Source organism: Molothrus aeneus, chromosome 25 (assembly GCF_037042795.1).
Source record: "Molothrus aeneus isolate 106 chromosome 25, BPBGC_Maene_1.0, whole genome shotgun sequence".
Taxonomy (NCBI): domain Eukaryota; kingdom Metazoa; phylum Chordata; class Aves; order Passeriformes; family Icteridae; genus Molothrus; species Molothrus aeneus.
Genome location: NC_089670.1, coordinates 5653517 through 5672172, shown reverse-complemented (window position 1 = coordinate 5672172; position 18656 = coordinate 5653517). Strand labels below are relative to the sequence as shown.

Below are 18656 nucleotides of genomic sequence, written 5' to 3'. Positions count from 1 at the left end.
CCTTGCCAGGCAGGTCCTTTTCTCCCCATTACTTGTTAACTCCAGCAGCTGCTGATCATCTTTCCTAGGTTGATGCAATTTTTGTGACACCAGAATTAGTTTTCTACCATATGCCATGGTAGGAATGAGAGTCTCACAGTAACTGCTCTGGCTCAAATTTCCACCTTCAGAGTAATAAGGGCATTAGCCCAATCTCCTCAATTCATGTTGTCCCTGGCATGTTGTTATTTGTAATAAGCATTGTAAAATGTTGTTAGGCTTTTTCCTGACATAAGTGAAGGGTAGACAAGCAGACTTTGTGTCTAGAAATGATGAATTTTAATAGCAGTCTTTCAGTGCTGCTTTAGTCCCTTCCAGACTGGCTTCTCCACCCTGGGATTAGCTACAGACAGCCTGTTCCTTCTACCCAGGAAATGGCTGGCTAGTTCTTGCTATATCATGCTTGACAGATCCCAGGGACAGGAAAGCTTGCTAGTAGCTGCTGCTTTTGTGCATGTAGGGGAAGTCTTGAAAACACTAGTCCAGTTAGAAATGGGTAGGACTGTTACTGGGGTTGATTGGAGCCAAACATATTTCAGCCTTTTTGAAATGACAGTATTTAACCAGTGTGTGTGTGTGGCAGAAGCATCCACGGACCAAAACCCTTGAGGGCTTAGGGTTCACCAGCCGTGTCAGCCTTCTGCTTCTGAAGGGCACAGCACAGCCCTGTGCTCTTGGGGGGTGGGAGGGTGAGTCCCTGTGGGAATGAGACTGGAGGGAGATGCCTGAGCCCATTCCCTTATCTGCTGACTGGCACTGACAGCACATCACGATTAATTCCTGTGCACCTTGCCACCCTCAGATAAGGTGGTGCATCAAAGAGATAAGGAGATGCTCTTGCATAGCAGGAGAAAGCCGGTGCCAAGACTGCCAGTGCTGTGGGAGGAGGTCATGAGGAGCATGGGCCTGGGCTTGACCTGAGACCTTCTCTCTCTCTCTCTCTCTCCAGCTTTCATCCTCATGATTATTCTGGCCCTCATCCGCATCAGCAGAGGCCAGGCTGAAGGTCACCCGTCCATGGCCGAGCTGTCGGGCATCCGCAATCTGTTTGGGGTGTGTGTCTATTCCTTCATGTGCCAGCACTCCCTGCCATCCCTCATCACCCCCATCTCCAAGAAGAAGCACGTCAACAAGCTCGTGCTGCTTGATTACATCCTGATCCTGGCGTTCTACAGCCTCCTGTCCTTCACTGCCATTTACTGCTTCCGCAACGACACCCTCATGGACATGTACACGCTCAACTTCACCAACTGTGAGATCGTCAGCGTGGCCTTCATTCGGTACTTCCTGGGCCTCTTCCCGGTCTTCACCATCAGCACCAACTTCCCCATCATTGCAGTGACCCTGCGCAACAACTGGAAGACCCTTTTTCACAGAGAGGGGGGCACCTACCCGTGGCTGGTGGATAGGATTGTCTTTCCTGCCATCACGCTGATTCCCCCAGTGCTGGTGGCTTTCTGCACCCACGATCTGGAGTCCTTGGTGGGGATCACGGGAGCCTATGCTGGGAATGGGATCCAGTATCTCATCCCAGCTTTCCTGGCCTACTGCAGTCGGAAGGACACCCAGCTGGTCTTCGGCAGTGGGACGGTGAACAAGCACCTCTCCCCTTTCCGGCACAGCTTCTGGATTGTGTTCGTGCTCATTTGGGGTTTCTCTTGCTTCATATTTGTGACTGCAAACATTGTCCTGAGTGAGTCAAAGCTCTGATGAGGGTAGCAGCACACTCCCTCTGGAGCTCCAGAGACTCCAGCATTTCAGCTCCCCCTCTGGAGCTGTGCACTGAGGGGGAGAGGCAGCATGAAGGGAAGTTTCCAGGCCGTTGGCTTGGTGACGAAGACTTTCTTCACTCCACTTTGGGTGTGGGTGGAGTGGATTCAGCCTTGTTACAGTTCTGGTTCTCAGACAAAGCCCTGGGGCTGAGCCCTTGGCAGTCTGCACCGTTAACCAGTGTCCAGCCATTCCTGCCTTTGGCTCTGTCAGAGCAGCACATTCTCTGTCTGTCCCTCTGTGGTTCTCTGTGTGCTGCAGGTCTCGGCACACAGGAGAGAGACAGCCTTGGCTGCATCATTAAATGTCCCTTCTCCCAAAGGCAGGAATGTGCTGTGCAGAATCCAGCAGGAGTTTGGGATAACTGAGTCTCTTCTTTCTGCTGAGACTCCTTCAGAACAACCTCCTGTGCCAGCTGAAGGAAAGCATAAGGGTGGAAATAGACCTAATTCAGAAAGAAGTAATGTTGTGCTGTTACATTTTCTTTTTCTAGAAGCATTATCATATTTGTGCACATTGCCTGGAATAGGGGATCTTTTGCTTAGAGCTGGATTTCTCCAGCCTGGGAGTTTACATTCGCATTTCCATCCTGCTCTCCTGTGCTGTGACAGCTCAGTTGGGCAGAGCAATGCCCCTCTGCATGCAGGGATACAGCTCTTCCCACTGGAAGGGAAATCAGCCTTGCTTCCCTCAGCTCCAGCAGGCGACTCGGAGCCTTCCACTGGCAGAGCCCTTCTCCCTTTCTCAGCTTTGCCCGGGGCTGGTACAAGCAGCCAGGCCCCGAACTCCAGCGGCCGGGATCGGGATCGGTGTGGGCTGGGGAGGTGCTAATTACCCAGTCCTGACACGCCAGAGGCTTCGGCTGTGCACACTGAAGCGTTCCCGGCTCCCGCGTTGGGTAATTAGCCTTGAAACAAGGTGGGTGTTAACTCAGGGGAATGAGCTGGTGCCAGGAGGAAACGGCTGTGCCCTGGCTCAGCCCTGCCTGCAGCAGAGCTCCCGAAACAAGGGAGCAAAACCTGAAACCCTGCTGGAACTGGGCTTGACTCTGTCTTGTCTTTCTGCACAGGGTTAAGGTGGGCTTGGGACTGCTCCTGCTCTGCTTCTTTCAGAATTGGGCTGCTCCTACCTTAGGCAGCTCTACGAGAGGCTCTGCTTTTAGGATGACTGTGGTCACTGTAAGATCCCACTCTGTCACCAGGTCCTGTGTTCAGAAGCCCTGGGGCACAGATCGTAAGGGGTTTCCTGACAGAAGAAAGAACTTTAAAAGTTTTCACCTGAACTATTTTAAACCCCCTGTTATCAAAGCAGGTTCAAAGCCAGGTGCACATCAGATCCTCCTGCCCTCTGCACTTGCTGCAGTATTAAATGTCATCACTCACTAAAGCAAGCTTTGAACTGCAGCTCTTTTTAATCAAGCTCTGTTTTCAAGTAGGACTTTCTGGTTTCCATATGACCTGAAGTGCTCCTCCTGGGGGAATATGCAAGTACCTGGAGCTGTATAAAACCACTTCATCGCTTTTAAAGCAAAACCCTGCACCTCTCAAGCCTGAGCACCGCCACTGTGTCCTTGCTGAGCTGCCTGGAGAGAATCTGGAGAGACTGTTCATCTTCTCTCCAGCTTGATCCTAAACAGGCATTTGCAGCCCCTGCTAGTGAGTTTAAACATCCCCAAGTGCTCCTGGAAAGCTGATGTGGTATCTTCAGTACCAAATTAAGAAGGTATTTTAGAGGTATCTGGTGCTGGTGTCTTTTTTAGGAAGCAGTAGTTTGGAGGGCAGATTTATGGGGCAGCTGAGCTGGGAGCCACCTGCGTGGCAGCTGGGAGCTAGGCAGAGCTGGAGGGAGAATTGAATGCTGATGAAATGAGCCTTTGGAAGCTGGAGAGGCTGAGGGTGCTGTTCCTCTGCATGAGTGTGCAGATGTGGTTTCATGGAGGGGCTGAGAGCTGTCTGCCCTGAGCTGCCCATGCATTGCAAGGCCCTTGGCTCAGCTCCTGCCCTCCACATGCCCATTTCAGTCTCTTGCCTTCACATTTCATTGCAGCCAGGAAACAGGGCTGTTCTCTGTTATTTCATCTCCTTTCACCCTCCCTTCCCTTCTCAGGAAGGAGGGAGCCCAGCCTGGCACCCTCTTTCCTGCCATCTCTTACATTTAAAGATGTGCCTTCTCTTCCCTGGCCTGTGTGTCCCCCTCTACCCCTCAACAATGTGTGACAGTGACCTCTGAGGGGCTGCACCACCAAGAGCTGCTTGGATCCAGGTATTGGATGGAATGGGATGCTGAGCGCTTGTGTTCCAGCCCCAGCCTTTGCCATGGTACCTTACTGTGCTCCCCAAGGAGCATGAGTGCTTCTCAAATAAATAACCATGAATTCCCAGACACCTGCTGTCCTTGCACAGCAGCAAAACAAATATATCCGAGGAATTGGGGTGATTAACAGAAAGAAGCTCTACAGCAGAGAACATTTTTTATATAAAACATGATATAGCGATGCCTTAAAAATTACTGGAGAAAACAAGAAGGGAGCGGTTCAGTGCAGCCAGCACTGGCTGAGGGGACACTGGGTGACCCCATGGTGCAGGGCACGAGCTCTCTCCTCTCACTCATCGTGAATAAGTCTATTTTTATTTGGCCATTATCAGCAGTAACAATTCATTATTGCAGATGCACACTTGATGCTTTGTCCTGACTGTAATTAGTTTTTTAAAAATGGGATTAAAACCAATAAAATGCACATTATACATCTGGTTTAGTCTGACTTCTTTTTCCATCCCTTTCTTCCTCATGCTTAGGCACGGAGCAGCTATTCCTGGAGGGGATGGCCATGACGGATGGATCTGCAGGCCAAGGAGAAATGGCAAGTGGAGAGGGTAATGGAGACCCTCACCTCTTCTCTATTAGCCTACTGCAACTCTGGGTGCTAGCTGCAAACTCAATTAAAACATCTGTACTTCCCCCTTCTCAATTACGGCTCCTTACACTTAAAGCCAAACAAATTGAATTGCTCCGCTGCCTCAGGCTGCAAAGGCAGTTTCTGCCAGCAAATTTATTATCACCATAAAGCGCAGCTTGATTTATGTTAAAATATTAAAGCAGATCTTTATGATGGAAATAAACACTTTCTACTGTGATTCTCTCGAAGGACCTCACAAGCAGCAGCAGATTTTGGGGCTTGGGCTGTAAATCTGAGGCCAAACTGGCATTGGGGAGGAATTCAGTCTATTGCAGCACTTGGAGGAGCAACGGCCAGGGAAAGAAAAACTTTGAACCTGAGAAGAAGCTTTAGGCAAAGCTTCACCACCATCAAGGAGCCATGTGTCCCTGAGGGGATTCAGCTGTTTGAAGGTTTGAGGAAAGTGCTCACCAGCCTTTTCCCTGGATGGATTTGGTCAGCCCAGGAGCTGTCAGTGGGTCAGGAAAGGGCACCTGCTGCAGGGTCGCAGCTGGGGATGGTTTTGTGCCATGGCTTTGCCTTGGCAGGAGGCAGGAACCAGGAGGTGGCTGCACCTGCTGCTCCCTCAGGCATCCTTGGGCATAGGCCTGGCAGCTGTCCCCAGCACCTTCTTGGCCCCATATGTGTCCTGGTTTGTGATTTAACCAGTTCTCTCTGCCCTAACCTGAGTCACCATCTCCCCCCAGCAGCAGCAGTATGTCCTTGCTATTGGAACCCCTTCCCAGTGGCTGACCTGTGCTGGCCTGCTTTGTTCCCCTTCTCCTCATCAGGATGGGTCTTACGATGCTGAGCAATGGGGCAGTGAAAATAGGATGTGCTATGGAGATGTCAGAGCTGGCAGAGGCGGGGGGTGGGTTTGGGAGGACAGTGCCTGCTCCCCTCAACGGGGCTGAACCCCAGATGTGGGTACCCAGCAGTGATCCAGCCTTATTTCTCTCTGCATTGCAGCCCACAGCCTCCCAGGGTACCCTGGGTGCCAGAGCAGGCTGAATTAAAAAGTGATTGATTAGACAATTTCACCAAAAAGAAATAATATTTCTCAACGTCTGTTAAACACTAAATTACCCAGCCCCTCTTTGGAAAGCCTAGCCAGAGGGTGCTTCCAGACTGCTGCTTCCCTGAAGGTTTGTCCCTGGATTACCCACAAGCAGCGAAATTCTGCAGGAGAATTGGTCCTTCCTTGGTCCTTGAAGGTCACAGATCTCACCTGCACTGGACTGGTCATGCCCCAAACACCTCCTTTCCCACCAGTCCCCAGCACCTGGCACAGAAATGGGAGAAAAACTCTGCTTTTCCATCTCAATTGGCATGTAAAGATGATTATGCAAATGCCACCATGGTGGCCAGGGACCAGGGCATTCACATGGGGTACCCAGAATAGCCCTGGCTGTACACCAGGTGCTGACACCCAACCCTGGGGCCACCTCTCCTGGGAGCACCCCCTGCACCCCTTTTGCCCTGTCCCTTGCTGTCCTCAGTCTTCTGCAGCAAAGCCCTTCCATAAAACATGAAGCAGCTCCATTTGGCCTCTGCTGAGTCACCAGGGACATCACTAATTAATTTAAAACGTGGGTTGGGGATTTTTGCTCTTTTTTTTTTTCTGCTCCCCTTTGCTGTCACAGCCCCAGCCTCAGCTCAGGTTTGACTGCAGCTGTGTATGCTGGCTTCCTCAAGCCAGAGAGCCACAATTTGAGGGAAGGTTCCCAAGGCCACACTGAAGCTTTCTGGGGACCAGCCTGTCACTCCAGGGGGCATCTGGGGCACTCGGCTGGGAAAAGCTGCCCGGGTGAATGGGTGCCATCACCTGTGGCAGCCTGGATGAATACCCTCCTCTCCAACTGGATTTATTTACTTATGGCTTTTATTTATACATTGGCATCTCCCACCCTCGCCAGGAGGCTTGGAGGGGCTGCCAAAGCCATTAAGAGACAATTGCAATGATAAATAAGAAAAGGGAATTAAAGCACCGGCACCATTGTGTGATGGCAGCCAGGCTGGGGGATGGGGGGATTGGCTGGATTTAACCCCAGACAGATGGGTTGATGCATTGACAGACAGATGGATGGACAGACAGATATTGCCAATGCTTTTGAGCCTGGACCACATGTGGCCAGGCCCTTCTGGACCTCCTCGGGGTTTTGCAGCCATCCCTGGGGCAGGGCTGAGTGTCCCAGAGCAGTCCCTGCCATCGTCCCCTCACTGTTACCAGCCCCAGCTACTTGGTGGCTGCCAGCAACCCCCAACAACTGTGTTTTAAGAGAAAGGGAAGAAAAGAAAAGAAAAGAAAAGAAAAGAAAAAAGAAAAGAAAAGAAAAGAAAAGAAAAGAAAAGAAAAGAAAAGAGAGAAAAGAAGGAGAAAGAAAAGATGAAAGAATAAAAGAAAAGCTCTGCTCTAGAGCAGCTTCCCAGGGAGACATTTATGGAGGAAGGTGATGCCAAAGCTGGAAAGAGGGGCTGAGGGTTGGCATCTCCCTGGGACAGCCTGCCAGCCAGTCAGGGCAGCTCCGTGTAGTCCTGGTGGTGCTACTCTGGGATGGGGCTGGAACCGCCCGGGGCTGGCTTTAGCCCGGGGCCCCGGAGCCTCAATTTCCATTTCCCAAAGACCCTCTCCCCTGCCTGAGGCTCCTGTGAGTCACGGCCGCCTCTGGTCGCGCCCCAGCCCGGCAGGGAAAGGGCTGTGTCAGACGTACATGAAGAGAAGAATTAAACCCGGCTCATCTATCACACCTGATTTATGGCTCCATCAGCCTGGGAAGGTGGGAGGAATTTTTCCCTTTCTCATTCCCCACAGCACACCTTCCCGGGGCTGCTGTGCCGAGCTGGAGATCCCGGCCAGGCTGCCGTTTGCAGCCGTGACAGCATCACTCACTGACCCGAGCCCAGGGCCATCAGTGCCCGGCGCACCAAAGCCTGAGCAGGGGGCTCCAGTGCTCGGCTCCAGCCTCTGCACAGGCTGATGGCTCCTAATTAAACCCTCGGAGCAGTTCCAATCTTTCTTTTCCATCTTTCCCTTCCCGGTGGGACGAGCCTGTGCCGCGGCTCAGCAGTAACGGGACACGGACGGGGAGGGGGTGCACAGGACAACGAATATTCCTGGGAATCCATGATGCCAAGGGCAGCCCCGGAGGATGGAAGAAGGGTCCCCAGGCAGCTGAAAATGTCTTTTTAATGACCTGGACATGGCGTTTCGAGTCCTTTAAATGAAACCAAAACGTGACGGCAAAACGGCGGCGATGCGTTTGGCGTCTCCGATGCCAGCCCCGCCTGTAGGGAGAACTCGACCCAGCATGTACCAGCCCTTGCCAGGCTCCTCTGACCCCCTCAAAGAGCGCACCGGGACCCGCCGAGCCGCTTGGAGCATCCCGCTGCCGGCGGTGCAGGACCCCGGGAGGCCGGAGCCCGGCCGGGAGCCGCTGGCTGGCCCGTGGGGACACCCGGGCAAAGGGCAGGCAGAGGGGTGCGGACACCCCCCTGTCCCCCCATCACACCTCCGACTCCAGGCTGGAGACCCGCCGCCAGGACCCGCCGGCGCAGGGACTCGCCACCCCGCGGGCCACCGGCGGGTCCCTCCTCTCCGCCCCCACTGCCCGCAGCAAGGCCAGCTCCCCGCGCCTCCCACAGTCTCTGCAGGCGCTGTCCCAGCGCCCGGAGCCCCGGTCACAGGGCTGCACCCCGGGGTGCTCCCGGGAGGGCGCGGACCCCCGCGAGAGGTGTCTGGCGTAGAGGGGCAGGTTGGCGTAGGAGTTCATGCAGGCGTGGGGAGCGCACACCGGCACGGTGAAGGCGGCCCGAGGGTTTTGCCGGCAAGCCTCCCGGTAGGACGGCAGCCTGGTCACGGGCGAGCGCGGTGGCAGCCGGCCAGCGGCCTGCGGGCAACGGGAGCCGCAGCCGTGGCCGGCCTCGGCTTCGGGGAAGAGGTCGGGCACGTCGGCGCGGGCGGCCGGGCGGGGGGCCCCGCAGCGCCGCAGCCCCGCCGGACGCCGCTTCTCGCCGCGCTCCCCGGGCGCCCTGGCCGAGCTCGCCCACCGGCTCAGCTTCTCCCTCTCCATCCCCGCCGCCTCCGGCCGCGCCGGCTCGCCCCTGGCTCTGCAAGTCCTGGTGACTTTCGGGAAGGCTCCGCGAGAGCAGGATGGAGGCAGGAAGGCGCTGCCCACCTCCCGCTTCTTCTCCGCTGCCGAGAGCAGCCGGGGCAGAGTCCCTGAGCCCCCGTGTGCCCCGTCCCTCTGGAGCAAGGGGTTGTTTTGCAGCCGGTCCCCCCGTCCCGACGGCCGCTTATGCTCCCTGTAGATGTCCGGTGGTGGGAGGTCCCTGGGGGATGTGGAGGGCGGGAGGGGAGCCCCGACATGGTTCCCCACCAGTATCTGCTCCCCATAATCCCCTCCTGGGGAAGTCTTCACCAGGAGGTGGGGGAAACCTGTGAGAGCTTCATCCCCTAAACAGCCACCCCGAAACTTCAGGGGGTGTAGCAGGTGGGGGTGCTCGTTTTCCCCTCTCCAATTCTCCTCCCCGTGCAGACGGGAGTCCACGGGGATGGGCTGGGGCAGCGGCAGCCCCAGGGGAGCACCCTTGGGAGCGTAGGCTCTCCCCAGCCTCTCGGCGGGGTGCGGGCCGGAGGGCGGCCCCCGGTGTGCGCCGGTGCTGTTCTGCAGCACGAGCTGGGGTGTCCTCAGGGAGAAGGTGGTCTGGAGGCGCTCGCTGTGGTTGCTCCAGTCCTCAATGGTGCGGGTGGCCTGCTCCAGTGAGCCGCCCACGCTGGCCGTCGTCACCATCTCTTTGGCCGCCTGCAGCATTTTCAGCACATTGGCCTGGGCTGAGCTGGCAGTGACATCGGGTGTGGGTGCCCGCCCGGGGCTCGACAGGGTCTGCACCCCATTGAAGCAGCTGTAGATGCCCTGTGGGGAGAAATGGGGACCCCCTATCACCAGCAAGGTCAGTGGAGTCCTGCTCCCCTGAGCCCACCCTGCTGAGTCTGAGGTAGCTTCAGAGCACTGACACCCCCTCCCCAGGATCCCCAGAACTTGTCAACATGGGTGACACTATCCTCTATTCCCCCTTTCCCCAGGGTTGCTGATAAGGGTGTGGGGTCATTCCCAAGACTTTCCTCAGACCTGGCTTTTCTCACCAAGATCTCATATCAACAAGAACATCTCCACTCCTTCCCATTCAGGCCAAAGGACAATGCCCACCAGGCCATGTCCATCTCTGTGACACCGTGTGAAGACAATTGGGCCCCTCAAAAGCCCCTGTCAGCATCTCTCACCCTGCTGATGGCCAGGAGGAAGTCAAGCTTGTGGGACTTGGGGACGGAATGACGCAGCTTCCAGTAGACGAGGTGCTCCCAAGCAAAGACCAGCAGGCTCAGCCCCATGGCCACGAGCAGCATGTAGAAAACCCCAGCCATGTTGTCAATGTCCAGCTTGCTGCTCATCACCTCATTCTTCTCATTCTGGCAGATCCCTGACAGCCAAACCGTCTCCAGCTTCTGGGTCTCACCTGGAACATGCATAACAGTGCAGGGGTTGAAAATCCACCCCAGGGAATCATCTTCCCAAGCACATCCCTGACCCTTTCCACCCTACTGTGGGTGGAGGAGGATAAAGAGACCCCTAAGCCTTTGGAGCTGGAATCACTTAATGTTGCTGCTGCCATTGGCCTGGGTATCCCTCCAGTCACTTATCCTTCTCCAGGGTCTTCTCCTGCCTCTGTGCCCCACCCATGTGCCAGCCAGCCATGTTTATTGTCCCCTTCCCAGGCTTCTCCTCACGACCCTCAAATGTTGTGCACAGCCATCTTCAGGATTTTACAATCCCAGAGGGAATGACACTCACAAGATCCAGAGGATTTCATACCCCTGAAAGGAGCTGGTGAAGTCCCTCAGTGCTGTCCTGCCATGAGGATGTCAGCTGTGAAGGCTGCACAGGGTTTGAGGACCAAACCCTGTTCCCTGGGTTAATCTGCAGGGTAGGGGTGGGGCAGGATGGGGACAGGGCTGAGGAGGAGCTCGCTCAAACACCCACCATCTCCCAGGAACTGGAGCAGGGCCAGGTCAATGGCCCGCTTCCAGCGCGAGTCCTTCTGCAGAGCGATGCCGTAGCCTGTGGTGGCAAACACCTTCCCACTGCCGATGGTCACCAGCTTGCAGCCCTCATCCTTGCCTGCCATGTAGTTGAGCACTGCCGCGTCGTAGATGAAGGCATCCAGCTTCCTGCCCACCAACAGGAGGAAGGGTGAGGAGGGGTCTGAAAGCCTGTTAGTGGGGGAGGGCTGTGCCTATTTGGGGAGCTCTATCCCTTTCAGAAAGCTGTAGCCCATCTGGAGGGGGTTCTTTGTTCTCTTGGGGTCCCTGGCCCATCCTGGAGTGCTGTAACCACACTTGGAGGGGAAGTACCCAATCCTGGGGGGAGCTGTACCACCTGGGAGAGCCATGCCCCCTCTGGGGTGAGCTGCATCCCTTTTGAGGGGAGCTGTATGAAGCTGTACTCCATCTGCAGCAGGTTGTGCCGTGTTTGGGGCTCCTGTACTTCATCCAGGGAAGATGCACAGAGTCATACCCTGTCTGGGAGAGCTGTACCCAGCCTGGGGGGCTCATAACTAACTTCAGGGGGGTTGTACCCCAGTGGAGAAATCCCTTCTCCATCTGGGAAGTCCTGTACCCTATTCCAGGGAGCCATAGTTATTTGGGGGTGCTATATATGGGGGTCATTTGGGGGAGCTCTGAGAGCCATACCCCATCTGGGGGCCATGTCCCATCTCAGGGAGCCATACCCCATTTTGAGGCTGGTGAGGGCATCCTCCACAGAGCGCTGGTTGTACTTCACCATGTGGGTGTGCATGTCAGGGTAGTTGCTGCGAATGTTCCTCTCGGTGCTGCCGTTGGGGACAGTGCCAAAGCGGAAGGGTGGGTACTGCTCCTGTGGCCTCTGGAACTGCAATGGGGAGCCCCAGGGGGTGGCATCACACAGTGCCCATGTCTTTCCATGTCCCCAGCATGTCCCCTCCCCACAGCCAGCCCCCTACTCATCCACTCACGCCCAGCCAGCTGGCATTGATGTGTAGCTCCACACACATCACTGCCGGTAACTTCAAAAAAGGGTTTTTTTAAGGATTTTTTAGGGTTCCCACCCCAGTGATCACCTTCCTGTCACTCAGCCCTGACACAGTGTCAATGTACTGCTCCTGGATCATGAAGGCAGCCAGGTTGGCTGTGTAGCTGGCGAGGAAGATGACAGCGAAGAAGGCCCAGATAAGCACCATGATCTTGCTGGTGGTGCCCTTGGGGTTCTCGATGGGGACTGAGTTGTTGAAGACCAGAGCCCACAGCAACCACACAGACTTGCCAATGGTGAAGGAGGGACCTCCTGGCCCTGCAGAGATAGGGAACAGAGGGGAAGATTTGTCAGCCCAGCCAGGGACGTGTCCCCCTCTCCCAGCTCCCATCTTCCCAACTCACTTTTGCCACTGGTAAGGTTCTGGTTGTAGCCAACGGGGCTGAAATACTCGAACACGAAGACAGTGATGGCCACCACAGTGAGGCACATGACAAACATCATGACCCACACGGCTGGGCTATAAGGCTCTGCAAAGCAAGTAGAACATTGTGAGCCTCCAAGGACATCCCCTGGTCCTCTGAGGACTGCCAGGAGCCCTCCTGGATGGATGGGGCTCATCCTGAATATTGCCCCTCCTTGGAGAGGAGTTGGAGGTTGGCAGCACCATGGCCAAGCAGCTCCACAGGGAATCAGGAGGGAAGGGGATTGCTACAGAGCTTAGGGGATGCAGCCATTCTTCCCTGCCTAGACCAAATCAGGTTCTCACTAACAGGGAGATCTTTACAAAATGCTACCCATCTCCAGGGTCACTGCAGGAGGGTTTCCCATGGGATTACAGGTTGTCCCTCTGATGGTTCTGGCCACAGGACTGTGCCTGCATCAGGCACAGAACCAGCCCCCTAGCCCTGCTCAGCCCTGGGGAGAGCCCCCCGTGACTGGGGACAGGCAATGAGCCCCTGCCTTCCCAAGATGATCTGGGATGGAGCAGCAGGAGCACAGGATGGAGCAGCAGGAGCACTGGGGATGCATCCGAGCTGTCAACATGCAGCCACTGAGGTCCATTTATCAGCACGTCCTTCGCTGTCAGGGAGGAGAGGCCTCCCCTGATGGGGATGTGGCTCACTAGCGCAGAGGCAGGAGACACAGGGACATGGGGACAGCAGACCCCAGCCCTGCCAAACCAGGGCAGGATGCTCCATCTGTCCCTGGGGCTGGTGAAGGTGACCCTGCTTCCATGGGAGTCTGGGCTTCGTGGTGTGGGGGGGACAGGATGAGGAGGATGTGCCCAGGCTGATGGTCCCAGCTGCCATGGCATCCCCAGCACCCTCCTGCACCCTCCACACACAAGAGCCCAGCGCCAGCTGAGCTGGGACATTGATGCTGTGCCCTTGCCAAGTGCAGAGAGCCCTGCCCGAGCTGAATTTCCTGATGACATTGGCCCATCCTCCCCTTCCTAGGCTGCAGCTTTGCTGGTGTAAAACTCATTAAATAAAACTTGTAGCACTGGTGGTTTCCTACACTTGGCTTAACCACTGGCTCTGGTGATGGTGGCAGAGATGGGTGCCCAAAGCAGAGCTCCAAGCTGGCAAATCCTCCCATGTCCCCATCCTCCCTCCTCCACACAAAAAATGAAGAGGAGAAAACCACTGAGCCCAGCCTTAGTCTCCAGCCTCCATCTCCATAATAAAAGGATTATTCAGGCAGGGAAGAAAGAAGCCCCAAAGCCGACAGCACAATCTCCTTCCCTTATGACTTAGTCTTTTTTTCCTTGAAAGTTGTTAAAATTGAACAATATTTCCAATTTGCATTTGTAGGAAGCATGGGATGAATCTGCAGAAAGACAGGGGGACACAGGGCTCACCCAGGAAAGCGGAGGGGGACACGGTGCCGTTGCTCCGGGCCACCATGACGCTGATGCCCGTCTCCACAAAGGGCACGGAGAAATCCACAATCTCAGACCGCTCCTCATTGATGGTGAGGGAGCCAATGGCCATGTCTGCACGCTTGTAGTACACCTGGAAAAGGGGCAGGTGAGCTTGGGATGGGCAGAGGGACAAGCAGAGGGACCCAGACCACTTTCCCCAGGCATTTCCTCATCTCCAGCATTTCCAGCCTTAATTTCTGCCTTTTTTAAAAAACAATATTATCTTCCTAAGTGATCAGGGGCACAGACACAACCTGCTGTGCAGTTGTTAAGTGTTCATCTAATGACTCCTCCAGGGAGGAGCTCATGCCAAGTTGTCCCCTGCCCACAGTCCCACCACAAATCCCATCTTCACCAGGAAAGCCCCAGGTCAGGAGTGAGTGGTGCCCTCCAGGGAGCGTCGAAGCGGGATCTGAGTCATGCCCATCCCTACCTCACCAATCATTCCGTTCCAGACCCCACGGACGATCTTGCCGTGTTTGCCATTGGTCACCAGGTAAAGGTCATAGGAGAACTTCACTGCCTTGGCCAGCTTCTTCAGGATGTCGATGCAGAAACCTTTGCAGCACAGCTTGGTGTAGGGATCCACTAGGCCATCACCACTGGAAACACACCAGGAAAGATGGGTTGGACCAAACAGAAATGCTCTGAGCACCCTGGACACCACGTGCCAAGGGAGTGGTGGCCAGACTTGCCGAGCTCCGTGTCCCTGCCCACCTCTGGGAGGAGTTGGTCTGCTTGCGGCAGGGCACGGTGTTGCGCACGCAGACCCCCGTGCTGGGGTCCGTGTTCTCCACAATGACGAAGGGTCTCTCCTCCAGGGTGGCCACTGTCAGGTGGCGGTTGTCGACTACGGGCTGCATGAAGGAACCGTAGCGGGGCCACACCGGGTACTTCATGTGGATGATGCCTTTCTCCCACTTGCCAACCTGCCCCCAGGGGAGAGCACATGGTCACCCTAGTGAGGGGCTCTGGGGGTCACGCATGATCCCATATCCATCCTCCCACCTTTGGGGCTTATTCCTTGTGAGCCCCATCTCAGCATCCCTTTCCCCACACACCCGTGGACCACGGGGTGAGGTGTTTCCTCCTGAGCCCTGAGCTTCACACTCGGGTGAGCACAGACCTGGCCAAACTTTACCCAAAATACTTTCAAACTACAAAAAAATGCTCCATGCATTTTGTTTCAGATCTAGGTGTTTGGCTGCTGTTCTCCAGAAGTGGGCATCTGCATTTCTGACTTTTTTTTAACTTATCAGCCAAATTGCAAGGAAAAACTGTCAACTCCTGCCAGAGCTTTGGTGCTCCTCATTGCTGCAAACCCCCACCATGGCACCATGGGTACTTTTGGGACCAGCCATGGTACTTTTGGGTTTTGCATGGTACATCCCACCGCAGGGTGGGACCCCAGCCTGTGCATGGCTCCAGGTTCACCCTGCCCAGCCACCCCACAGTGTGTCCATTTCAGGGGGCCTGGGGGTCCTACCATCTCCCAGAGCCGGTGCTGGTTGAGCGTGATCACCACCATGGTGGGCTTGACCAGATAGCCACCTTCATTGAAGGAGAAATCCCTGTGCTCCCATGTCACATTGAGAAGGTGCCTGGGGGGACACAGAGCCTGTAAGCCCTTGGCTGTGCAGCCCTGCACTGTACAGCCCTCCTCTTCCTCCTCCTCTTCCTCCTCCTCCTCCTCCACCTTCACCCAGGCTGCCACAGGTCCCATGGAGACATGTGGGGCTGAGAGCTGGGGACCAGCTTTAACACCCATGCAAGGGGCAGAGGGAAGCTGGAGAAAGCTCTTCTAGCAAGGAGGCAGCAAGGATGATGGCCCACTGCAGGGCTGAGGATGCACAGACTGCCAAAGCAGCCCTGAGGTGCCATAGAGCTGTGATAGCCCCGCTGAGACCCCCAGAGGTCCTGAGTCACCAAGAAACATGGGAAAAGGCAAGGGAGATGCTGGGACATCTCTGGGGAGACGCTCCAGGAGAATTGCAGCCAAGAGGCGTGGACTACCAGCTGTAGCCCTCAGTGAGCATCATCCTTGCTGCTCACCAGCTCCATCCCCCTCCTCCCCTGCCCTCTCCCTCACCTTTTCGCCACTCTTCCCATTTCACACCCACCCCAGGGGGTCCCCAGTGCTCACCGGTAGAAGCTTGTGTTGGTGGCCGTGGCCCTGGTGGGGGCCCAGCAGTCCTGCCCCACCTCTGGGAGGTAGCCATGGGCACGGAAGAAGCTGGCAGCCCCCATGGCAATGATGGCCACGCCGTCCCGCACCTTCTGCCGCAGGCTCAGCTTCCAGCTCTCCGTCACCACACTGATGAGACCCACCGGGAAGGAGGAGGGTGGCACCTCCATGTTGCCCACTGTCATGCTGGGCACGATCCAGATGTATCCTGGCCCCACAAGCCCGGCTTGTTCTGCCATGGAGAAGAGATACTCGGCCTCCTCTCGGGAGCAGTAAACAATGAGGACCTGGGCATCAATCTGGCGCAAGAGCCGCTGCGTCCTGGAGCTGCTCTGCTCCTGGCTCATCTCGAAGGTGAGCACCTCTTGCAGCTCCCAGCCAAAGTAGCTGGCATCCGTGAAGGAGCGGATGACGTCCAGGAAGATGTTGTAGCCTGGGTAGAGGCTGGTGATGACAGCAAAGGAGCCCCAGTCGTATTCCTCCAGGACCTTGAAGATCACCTGGATTTGCTGCTCGATGGAGACACCCAACTGCAGGAAAGCTGATCCAGGCTCCTGAGGGAGGAGAGGGATCAGGGGCTGCTCTGGCATCATGATCCAGGTGTCATGCACCCATGCAACCCTCCCATGCATTTGCCATCATGAAAAGTTCAAGATTGCCATGAACTGGTGTGGTCCATGGGCTGGAGATACCCAAAATCACACTAATGCTCCTCCAAAGAACTTCACCCCATGAAAAGGGTCAACTCCTGCCGCCTCACATCCATTTCTTAGCATATTGACCAAAAATGTCTCCATCCTCCAAAGGAGATAATCAGTTTCTCCTTAAACCAGGAGAAGGAGGTGGGCAAGACTTCTGCCAGGAGCAAAAATCCCATCCCTGCTCCATCTCACTACCTGCAGTCAGAGCCTGTGTGGCTCCTTCCCTCCCGCTCCACCTCCCTGGCCATCTGGCCTCTTATTAGCAAACCTTAATTGGTCTGATTCTGTCTTAAATGATTCAGCAAATGGCAGTTGCCGAAGGTCACGTGCAGGCAGCAGGTTTTGCCACCCAGACCCTCCCCACCTCCAGAGAAGTAGTCTGGGGTGGGCCTCAGAGAATCCCAGACAGGGAGGAGGTGGAGATCCCTCCACTGACCCCGAAATACGCAGCCCATGGAGAAAGCTGCAGAAAATCGGCTGGACATCAAAGCCATGGATATTTTTCCATTGCTCTGGGCTCCATCTGAGCCCTCTACACCCATCTGAATCCACTGCACCAACCAGAGCCCACCACACCCACTGCCACCCACCTACAATGCGCTCGAGGTGCTCCATGAGCACCAGTGAGTACAGACAGGGCTGTGGGAGTGCAGTCCAGGGAGATTGGACCCCAAGCCACTATGCAAGAAAAGCACAAAATCTGTTCCCTGAAGAAGGGCAGGATCTCCAGCCACAGGAAAGAGCAAGCACTGAAAGCTCTCCAGCACCCAGGCCGGGCAGGCTGAGGAGATAGCCCAAATCTCCATGCCCAGGAGCCTCCAGCCTGGCTCCAGCTCTCCCTGCCACCAGCAGTTCCCAGCAGGCAGGTGATAGTAACTGACAGTGTCTGATGCCAGTGAGGAGCAGAGAAGACAGAAATCCTTTGTCAGTCACAGTGCACCTGAGATCACTGCCACAGCTGAGCAAGGCTTCTTCATGCTGCCCACGCAGCCATTCCAGGGCTGGATCCAGCCCCAGCAGGGCAGGAGGAAGATAAGGTTGTGATAACTCTGCCACTGCCCCCATAGCTGCAGTGCAACCAACCCAGCATCCCGTGGTGGGCACAGGAAGCAGCCCACCAGGGAAGGTCCTTCCACTGGGTATTGAGGTCCTCTCCCACACCCCATTAACAGGGCCCCTCCTTGAAGTCCCCACTATGTCCCACCACCCCAGTAAGCCACACTGCCACAGCCACTGATCCACCATTCCTGCCCCTGATCCCAAAGGCTGCAGTCCAGCAGTTCCCTTGCCCTCCAGCATTCCACATCCCTTACCTACACCACTCTAACAGTTCCTCATTTCTCTCATTCCCCCTGGAAATAGTGAGTACCTCACCTTTGGGGTCAGGACCACTGCAGACCCTCCACTGATGCTGATGATGGGGACCTGGGTCTGGGATGAGATGAAGTCAAGGATCTGGGCCACGGCCTCCGTGCCCACGTTGTCTTCAAAGACAATGCCATGGATCTTGTGGCCAGCAAGGATGTCGCAAATCTGGGTGAGGAGGGTGCTGGGATTGGTGTTGTTGACGACAACAGTGATGGGGCGGATCTCCAGGGGCATGTCCAGGAAGCTCTGGGGGCTCAGGCGGGAGCGGATGTGCAGGGGGTAGGATGTGCCCCCAAACACCACGGCCACGTTGACCACGGGCTCCTCGGGGCCCGGCAGCAGGATGTCCGTGAAGGCAGCCGAGCAGCCCAGCACCATCGACAGTAGCAGAGCGTGTGCCAGCGCTCTGCCCATGTCCACCAGCGTGTCCCTGCCAGCACAGGACACAGCCCCTCGCATCCAGCTGCACACCAGCACCCCCAACCCCACTCACCCCGCCCTCCCCACTGCCCTGGGGCATCACCACTGAGGGTTGACCCCAGGGAATGTGGGGACCCTCATCCTTTGGACACTGGATGTGGTGAAGGAATGACCACGGGTTTGTACTCACCACCCACTGTACACCTCAGTGCTGTGTCACTTGTCTCCAATCTTATCAACCACT

The 18656-nt window shown here is 55.9% G+C and overlaps 2 protein-coding genes across 5 annotated transcripts in view; one reads left to right on the top strand and one right to left on the bottom strand.

The window, feature by feature from the left end:
• The window catches only part of TMEM104 (transmembrane protein 104), a 44051-nt gene extending 39258 nt beyond the window's left edge, over window positions 1–4793 (top strand). For 2 of the 4 annotated variants that reach the window (XM_066565766.1, XM_066565765.1), the window contains exons 10-11: window positions 989–1673; window positions 4605–4793. In XM_066565766.1, the coding sequence (XP_066421863.1) occupies window positions 989–1673; window positions 4605–4686 (767 nt within the window). In that variant the 3' untranslated portion in view covers window positions 4687–4793. Of the gene's footprint in view, window positions 1–988; window positions 4561–4604 lie in introns of those variants that run through there. The other 2 variants (XM_066565769.1, XM_066565768.1) reach the window with 1 other exon arrangement.
• Window positions 4794–8247: 3454 nt separating this feature from the next.
• Window positions 8248–18421, bottom strand: GRIN2C (glutamate ionotropic receptor NMDA type subunit 2C). Its single transcript, XM_066565652.1, has 12 exons — window positions 17999–18421; window positions 15882–16477; window positions 15225–15339; window positions 14456–14667; window positions 14172–14340; window positions 13676–13829; window positions 12216–12341; window positions 11900–12129; window positions 11531–11691; window positions 10783–10970; window positions 10026–10258; window positions 8248–9657 (listed from the first exon to the last, which is right to left on the bottom strand). Exons 1-12 carry the CDS (start codon window positions 18404–18406, stop codon window positions 8248–8250), a joined length of 4002 nt encoding a protein of 1333 aa, XP_066421749.1. The 5' UTR covers window positions 18407–18421.
• Window positions 18422–18656: the final 235 nt, after the last annotated feature.

Coding starts and splice junctions, on each gene's coding strand:
- GRIN2C (XM_066565652.1), bottom strand. CDS start 18,406: ATGGGCAGAGCGCTGGCACACGCTCTGCTACTGTCGATGGTGCTGGGC. Junction 10,259..10,782: donor GCTCCAGTTCCTGGGAGATG/GTGGGTGTTTGA, acceptor TGCATGTTCCAG/GTGAGACCCAGAAGCTGGAG. Junction 9,658..10,025: donor TCCTCCTGGCCATCAGCAGG/GTGAGAGATGCT, acceptor TTCTCCCCACAG/GGCATCTACAGCTGCTTCAA.